Source organism: Bidens hawaiensis, unplaced genomic scaffold, assembly GCF_021521415.1.
Source record: "Bidens hawaiensis isolate Kalapana, Puna unplaced genomic scaffold, B.hawaiensis_p1.1 tig00018048_1, whole genome shotgun sequence".
NCBI classification, from domain to species: Eukaryota; Viridiplantae; Streptophyta; class Magnoliopsida; order Asterales; family Asteraceae; genus Bidens; species Bidens hawaiensis.
The window spans coordinates 221312-230706 of record NW_027492727.1 but is presented as its reverse complement, the minus strand read 5'-3'; the positions used below and the strand labels follow the sequence as shown (position 1 = coordinate 230706).

The window sequence follows — 9395 nt, the reverse complement described above, 5'->3', positions numbered from 1 at the left end:
TAAAATTCAATGAACTAGAGTGGGTTCAAACCATGCGCAGCCTGATTGTAACACATTTTTATTTTTCAATGATTAGTTTTAATTAAAATAATAACTTGTTTTTTTGCAAATAAAGACTCATCTAAAGGAATATTATTATAAAAAATTGATTAAAGTTTACCAAACTAAAAAAAATAATTAAAAAAAGGTTGCTCCCCATTCATGAAACTTGACAACTATTTAAGGGGGTCTTTCAATTATGGAACGCATCCAATATTTTATTTGGAAAAGTTTATAAAATTGTAATAAATATAATAGAAATTCAGATTTTAAGCAAGTGAAATTGAATATTTATATAGGGGTACAAATGAGCAAAGTCGCTCGCAAGCTACTTAAGACTATACTGATAAAAAACTTGAAATGATCCGAGCCTTTTCGAGCTCGAGTCAAGCCCGAGCCTCAAACAAAGCTCGATCAGAGCTCGAGCCTTGTATGGAAAGCACATTTTGACTCGCCGAGCCTTGTATATTTTTATGTTTCACCTCTTTTATATTGATTTCACATTGCACAGACGAGCTTAAACCAAACTATGGTTCGTTTCACGAGCTCGATTCAAGCTTAGGCTCGCTTATTATTTATTACTTAACTTACATAAATTTTGTTTGTATATAATATTATGTGTAACATATAATATATTATTTAGTATAATTGTCATTATATATTATAATTCTTATATGTATATATTTAATATATTAAATAAACGTCATATAAATAGCAGCTTCATTTGTTCTCACGAGTCTACTCAAACAGTAAAGCTTGAGTCTTGATCGTTTGTTAAATAAGCTTATTTATGCTTGGCCTAGGCTCAAACTCGTCAAGCTTGGCTCAACTCAAGCTTTTAGCGAGCCGATTTTGACAAGTTCACAAATGGCATGACACATCAATGCCCTGCTTAAAACCTTAGATACATTGATTAGATAAGGTTTACATATTTTTTTAGTTTTGTTTCTAATGGAATACATAGAATATACATTGTACACATTATTATAGGGTTTTAAGTAAGTTAAGTAATGATTAGTGGTATTTAATTAATCCAATTAACCCATTGATTTAATTAAGTTCACAAGACTTTTTGTGGGTTATTTGCTAGTAAGTTACTCATATATTTTTTCCCCTTTGTTGATTACTTTTTAGGACAACAATGATTGATCATTATCAAAAAGATAATGAATCTTTAGTCATAAAGTTTGGTGCTTTCTTACTCAATCATGAGTTATGATAGTTGGCAGAATCTTCCCTTTGAAACAAGTATGCAAATGACACAAGTTTCTATCCTCATTTAAATGTGTCTCGTATATATATATATATACACACACATACACTTGTGTAGTTGTGTCACATTAATAGTTTTTCAAGTTCTTGATGAAATAAAGATGGGAACAAAACCATGTTGTGAGAAAAATGGATTAAGAAGAGGACCATGGACTCTTGAAGAAGATCATAAACTCATGACTTTCATTCTCAACAATGGCATTCAATGTTGGCTGATTGTCCCGAAGCTCGCAGGTTTGAATTTCGTCTGTGTTGTTTTAGAAGAACTTAAGTGATTTGCGGCGTGATTTTTGATTTTTTTTTTGGTGGTGTTGTAGGGTTGATGAGATGCGGAAAGAGTTGTAGGCTTAGATGGATTAATTACTTGAGACCGGATCTTAAAAGAGGTGGGTTTACGGAAGCTGAAGAAGATATGATCATCCAACTCCATGCTCGTCTTGGCAATAGGTAATGCTACAATATGCTCTCTTGAAATCTGATTTTTAGGTTAAACCGTGAACCAAATCACCAGTAAAGATTTTTTTTATCATTGTAAACCAAAACCATACAGTTAAAAAGTAAAAAAGAAAGGCAAGCTATTACTAACGGTTTGACTTCGATTTGGTTTCATGGTTTGGGCTTACGGGCCCTTTATAATTAAATAAGTCATAAAGTAACATCAAAATAAAGAATTTATAATGCTCTATAGTTACAACTTAAAAGACCAACTTATTATGTTGTATTGTTAAGCAAAGTTCAATCATGTGTATATTTCAACTTAAAATAATTAAAGGCACGAGTAAAATATAAAAAGTTACATCACCCAAAAACCTATTATTCGGTTTGTTTTTTCTAACCGGTATTAAGTATACAGTTATAAATTTTCTAAAATAACAGACCGTGAAACCAAACCAGTGATTCGTTTGGACTATTTCAAACTAAACCATAAACACTTGTCGTGTGTTTAATTATTCCCACTTATAACAATTCTCGTTATATTAGGTGGTCGAAAATCGCGGCTCAATTTCCTGGGAGACTAGATAACGAGATCAAGAACCACTGGAACACTCGGATCAAGAAGAAAATGAAGTTCATGGGATTAGATCCTCGTACGCACCATCCAGTCGAACAACATCTTAATCTCGACCCAACTATAAAACGAGAGAGTGTTGAATCAACTTCTTCAAATAACACATTTAATAATCACACGATCAAAGAAGAGAAACGCGGCATGTTAAACGACAACATTCCGACAATTGAGGATATTGGATTGATGATGATGTCTCATAATAATCAAGTTGAATCTTTAAGCCATTCATTTGAAGAATTTGAGTTCCCACAAAATTGGACTGATAATCCAGGATTCCAATGGGATGTGTTCAATGATCCAGGATTAGGTTTTAATTAATCCTGGATTAATTTGTATTTCTTTTATTAAAATAAATATTGTGTTTAACCATGTAACTTAGTATTTAAAATAAATTTACTTGTGTTAAAATATTTACATTCTGATTCTGTTGTTGTTGTTGTTGTTGTTGATGATGTATAGTCAGCCTTGTTTTTTTTGTTTTTAACTTTAACAAATATGATTTTTAAGTCAAGCCATTTTATGGATGTATATGCTATATATATATTTTTTTTAAAATATATTGATAATTAGATAAGCGAAATTGGTACAAAGTTGAATGTTTTAATGTTGCCCCGAGAACTTAATGTTTTAATGTGGTGGTTTTGTAAACATAAACAAATAACCTTTTGTTAACTTAAAACGGGTATTTACAATCCCGTCTTTTGAATATATTTAAATGTTACACTTTTGATCCTTATAGTTTTATAAGACTTCCGCAAACTAACGCAACTCTGATTTATTTACAAACACGATACCAAGTTATGGGTCGCACTCCTAGGCCCTGGAAGGGGGTGTGACAGGCTTGGTATCAGAGCCATCGATCTTAGCGAATTGGGTATCATAAAACAATACCCAAGCTTCGATCCAAGTATAGGAAAATTATTTGATTATTTGTTTTAAAGATAAGATAGGTTGGTAACCTTTCTATCCCTCTCTACATTCTAAACCACTTGTAAATATTAGATGTCGTTTAAAGCTTACATTAAGAACTACATACGCAAGACCAAGGAAGCTGGTATAGCCGAACCCTACCCTGAAGATAACATAAGTGATGGATATTACGAACCCTACCCTTTTCTTCTTTTCACCAAAACATCAAAATGGAATAAGCAAACAATCAAACAAACAAAGGTAATGATGCATAAAAATGTATAAATTAACTTATTAACATAAATAAATGACCTTAGTATTCTAGGATTTTGTATTTTGGTTATGTTGGAAAATAAGATGACCAATAGAATTTATGTCAACTATAGTATATCAAATGAGTAAAAAGTTTAGTTAAAATTAAAACATATTAGTTAACATATTCTTATATAGACCATCTTGATCGAGATAGACAAGAAATGGTCCAAACATAGAAATGACATAACTTGGTCTATAGGTGGAATTACGAGGCCCATTACCAGTCAACGGAAAGGTCTCGGCGATCCGGACCAATCCTAACCGGTTACTAACTGATCATAACCGTCAGTTAGTAACCGGTTTATATTATTGATTTCAAAACTGGTTATTAACTGGTTAACTGATTTTTTTATTATTATTTTATTAAAATCGAGTTTTTTCCTGTTATTAACCTGTCCGGTCTAACCGGTCAAAACCGGTTACTACCCTACCCAAAAAACCGATCTAACCAGTTAATTCCCACACACAAAAAACCGGTTAACATATTAACCGGTTAACTGATTTGTGCACCTCTAACCCGAATTGGACTTTCTTCTTAGTCAAAACTCAAAACATTCAATCTTGATTCTGGGCTAGTGGGCCTCCAGATCCTTTCATTTATGAGCCCAAAACTTTAATGAAACATTGAAACATCTTCTTGTTTCCAGATCCATCCAGACATACCCAAAAGATTACAAACAACAAAAATATATACATCCAAATGGATCATGTGGGCCCCATATCCAATTTCTCATATCTTCTAGAAATTTCCATTATTATCCTCTACTTATCTATATATACCAACCACCCCCTACACATTTTCATCATAGATAGATTACTGATTGCATTAGAAAGCAAATAATAAAAATAAAGCATGGCTCTCTCATTATTCTCTCAAAGAATCACTACTCCCAAATCAAGCCTTTCATCTTCAATGTTGGCCCCAAATTCCCACAAAAAGAAACATAATTTAAACGCCATCAAAGCAGAAAATGGAAATTTGGATCATTTACAAAGAGCAAGCATCAAGACTCCACAACAAAAACAACCCACCAAGAAAAGAGTTGTCCAATCTTAAATTGGTAAGCTTCAATTCACCCCAAAAAAAAATATTTAGTACCTATTTATTTATTTTTAATTTGTTTATTTATTTTAGTTGATTTATTTTACTTAATTTTATGAAATGGGCATGCATGATTCTTCACATAAGACCAAAACACCAAACATTTGATGTGCAAGATTATGCCTAAGAATATTTTTAGAATGACTCACATTTTTAAAATATAAAAACAATCTTGTCTTGAATATTTCATTTGTCACACCAATTGCTAATTTACTAGTTTTGATTCAAGATTCAATTTCCATATTTCCATAAAGTTTTTTTTTCCCTTGAATAAATAAAATGAATTTGCATAATTCTATTACATAAGATAAAAAGAAAACAATCTAAGATTCAATCTTTTTGTGTGTATGGTTGGTTATGCCACAAATTGTAGTGTTCAATTTGAGATTACATGTTTTTATGTTGTTGTAATTGGTTTTGTTGTAATTGGATCATTTTATTCCACATTAATAAAATTAAGACAAGTTTTATTAGTTATTAAACAAAATCGATATATATAATTCCTGAATATGATGTGGACAATAAAAAAAAGGTAAAAAACAAATATAGCCTTCAAGTCATTCAAGATTCATTTTTTTTTCCATATTCAACCTTTTATCAACAAACTTTGATATGAATGTGTATAATCAATAAACTCTTGTATATAAGATCAAGATACTAATCAACATTCAATCTTATTAATTCCAGTGTTATGGGACAGATTCCCAACAGCAAGAACAGTCCAACAAATGATGGACACAATGGACAGAATAATGGATGACCCGACACCATATCGCGTGTCACAGTCGAACCCACAAGCACCTATAGTAGAGGAAGAACACCATGGGAGATCAAAGAAGGTGAACAAGATTATAAAATGAGGTTTGACATGCCTGGCATGACCAAAGAAGATGTTAAAGTATGGGTTGAAGAAAAATGTTGGTTTTAAAAGCAGAAAAATTGAAAAAATATATTAATAATAATAACAATAATAATGGTACTGATATAAATGTGAAAGTAAGTGATGATGTGGAATGGAGTGCTGAGAGTTATGGGGAGTATAGTTTTAGGATTGCATTGCCTGAAAATATACAGTTTGAGAAGATTAAAGCAGAGGTTAAAGATGGAGTGTTGTATGTAACTATACCGAAGGCTCCGGTTGCTTCGAAGATTTTGGACATTAATATACAATGATGAAACTCTAGGGACTAGAGTTGCAATTTTCAAATGTTAAGATGATGTTATTTTTCTTAGAAATATATATTTTATTTTGTTAAATATAGTTTTGTTTTTTCTGTTAAATTGAAAGTTAGTATGATATATATCATGACTCACAATAGTATAAGTATTTAGGTTGTAAAAGTCTTGTAGGCTGGGTGTGAAGCTGTGTTGTTGAGCCCGGTCGAACCGGTTTGACCGAGATTCGGGTCCACCGACCAGTCCTGTTTAATATAGTTTGCTCGGTTTCAAGTGAACCTGCCGGTCTGAACCGGTTTGGCCGGTCGGACCGGTTGAACCGGTTTTTTATGGTTTTTTTTTGTTTTTCGAAAAATTATTTTTCCAGCCTGACCTGTCAATTTTTGACCAAAGTTGTTCGACCGGTTGAATTGGTGAACCGGTAGGCCGTCCGGTTTGGTGTCCGGTCCGGTTATGAAAACATTGTTGTGAAGTAGTTTTTTTTAACGAGTGAGTCAGGTTGGCCTAACTTTAACTCAGGCTCGAGCTTAAAGTTAAAAGAATTTGTTTGTGGGGATGAAATTTGATCTCGAGCTTTGCTTGTAAAAGAACCTGGGTTGGCTTATGGCTAGTCAAATATTAAAATATTTGGGCTTTGAAAGATGAAGTACGAAAGATTTTCGGGGTTATAATTATAACTTATAAACATTTAAATGTATGTTTATTTTTTTGGTTTAAAAATTTGGGTTTTGAAAGACTAAGTACGAAATATTTTTGGGGTTATAAATTATAACTTATAAACAATAAAGATTTAAATGTATGCTTAATTTGAAAGAGACAATTAGCAAGCTTGACTTAGCTTGCTTATTTTAACGAGCTTAATTTTTGGCTCGACTCAGCTTGTGGCTTGACGAGCCAACTTGTTTAATAATATTAAGGTATACTTTTTGCATTTTTATACCAAACTTTAGTTCCAAACTACATAAAAAATAATAATGACAAAAGTATTCAAGATTCCTAAGGAGAATATGTTCGATTGATGTAGTCATTTATTTAAATTCTTCTAAATTAAAACTTTAATACATAGGTATCTATGATTTTTTATATTTTTAATTATTCACTTTTGTTGAAGCATTCAAGAAATTACAATTATTTTGTCACCTTCTAAATATTGGTTTTTTAACTAACGTTTTTTCATAGACTATATACGAAGGAATTTTGATCGTCCTGGTTATTTGACGTTTCAAGTTTGACTCGAAAACCCCTGTAGACGGAAACCTCAACTTATTATGATAATATGAAGGAATAAAAGGTATTTATGTGAAGTTTGGTATTAAATATTAATATCATTGAGGTTGATGGTATTATTGTTTAATGTTAATAATTAAAATGTAGGTGAGGGGCTATAAAATGCCACAAATCATGAGTTTATATCGTTGAACCATCCAAAGAATGATTTATTCCAACTGCCCATATTTGTTTATTTCTATAATAATATTTTAAAAATTTATTTATAATTTAATTAGCTATCCTATTATATTACTCCGTATTATATTATTGTTTATATATATACACACACATTTGTTTTATGAAAAAGATAATTTTGACCGTCCAATCCGTTCATGTTATGAAAATAGTTAAAGGATTGAATTCAGACAACTCTAAACGATTCACGTCAAATTCTCCTAAACCCGTTATACTAGAGGTAAGTCATGTTTAGTGAGGGGCCTAATTAGACATTTGTTCAATCAGATTGATCATGCGATGCACACAAATAGAATTTACAATATTGCGAACGAACCGAGACTTCTCAAACTATTTTTGAAACTAGCTCGCTACAGCCTGCATGTTGAAAGCGTGCACGCCCATTATATATAGTTGGTTAAAAGATTACAAGACAATTTGGTACTTCATCTCAATTTCGTTATGGGGTAATTTTAATTGATATGGCATAGTAAGTCATTAACACTATTTGCAATGGATTGAACTAAATTGACCAACATGTCAAAAGGAAAATGATAAATGAGTGGTAAAAATTAAATAAAAAGATAATAATAATACTTTACCCAACTTGTTTATTTCTTTATTCCTTAATTGTTTGTTGGTATATATTTATTTCCCAATCTTATAATTATTTTTGTTAAAAGTATCAACTTGCAATAGTAAGCATTTTGACCTCTCTTTATGCGTTTAGACATACGTTTATGCATGTTAACGTTTGTTTATGCGTTTTGACCTCGCTTATGTGTTTTGACCCCTCGTTTATGCGATAAAATGCTGTTTATGCGTTTTGACATCTGTTTATGCGTTTTGACATTCGTATGGCGTTTTGACCTCCGTTTATGCGTTTTGACCTCCGTTTATGCGTTTTGACCCCTGTTTATGCGATAAAATGCATCGTTTATGCGTTTTGACCTCCTTTATGAGATTTGACCTCAGTTTATGCAATTTTGAGCTCCTTTATGAGATTTGACCTCAGTTTATGCTTTTGACCTCCGTTTATGCGTTTTGACCTCCTTTATGAGATTTGACCTTAGTTTATGCGTTTTGACCTCCTTTATGCGTTTTGACATCCATTAATGTGTTTGACCCCTGTTTATGCGTTTTGACCTTCGTTTATGCGTATTGACATCCTTTATGGGTTTTGACCTTTGTTTATGCATTTTGACCTTCCTTTATGGGTTTTGTCCTACGTTTATGCGTTCTGACCTCCTTTATGCGCGTTGACTTCTCAAATTGTTTATAAAACTAGTTCGCTACATGTTGAAAGCGTGCATGCCCATTATATATAATTGGCTAAAAGATTACAAGACAATTTGGTACTTCATCTCAATTTCGTTATGGAATTATTATAATTTGACATGGCAAATTAAGTCATTAACACTATTTACAATGGATTGAACTAAACTGATCAACATGTCAAAATGAATATGATAAATGAGTGGTAAAAAATTAAAATAAACAAATAATAATAATAATAATATTTTACCCACCCACCCAACTTGCTTGTTTCTTTATTCCTTAATTGTTTATTGGTATATATTTAGTTCCTAACCTTACATTTATTTTTGTTAAAAGTACCAACTTGCAATAGTAAGATATGTTCAATGGTCAACTTAATTTGCTCGGTCTTTTTTATTTATCAACTTAGTATCTAGCTTTTCTTTAATAGGCTAGCAAAATTTACAGAAATCTATATGTACTCGGCTAACGAATGAGATTAGATAAAATAAAGTTTGCATTAAACATGTGATTTCCAAAGATGCATAAATAAAAAAAACCAATGTAAGTTGGATTTAGTGATTTACTACCTTCTAGTGTCGATCCTTCGAAAGTTTCTCGTTATCTAGTTTTATATGCACAAGTTTTTATGTCATAACTATGAATATGTTAGTTGTTTAAACAAATATTTAAAAAGACGTGGCGACGCATATTGTTGTTTGTTTACTTGTCTCTCTGTTATAATTGGATTTTTTATCCAGCATTAAATAAAGTTATAAACAACTTAACAAACCAACCTAATAATTAACTAAA

General features: G+C 31.5%; 1 protein-coding gene and 1 pseudogene across 1 annotated transcript; both read left to right on the top strand.

Moving 5' to 3' along the window:
* Positions 1–1382: 1382 nt before the first annotated feature.
* Positions 1383–2741, top strand: LOC143555332 (myb-related protein 315-like). Its single transcript, XM_077044898.1, has 3 exons — positions 1383–1545; positions 1629–1758; positions 2293–2741. The coding sequence occupies exons 1-3, from the start codon at positions 1413–1415 to the stop codon at positions 2696–2698; spliced, it is 669 nt and encodes a 222-aa protein (XP_076901013.1). The 5' UTR covers positions 1383–1412; the 3' UTR covers positions 2699–2741.
* Positions 2742–4098: 1357 nt separating this feature from the next.
* LOC143555331 (small heat shock protein, chloroplastic-like) lies at positions 4099–5920 on the top strand (annotated as a pseudogene).
* The last annotated feature ends 3475 nt before the right edge of the window (positions 5921–9395 follow it).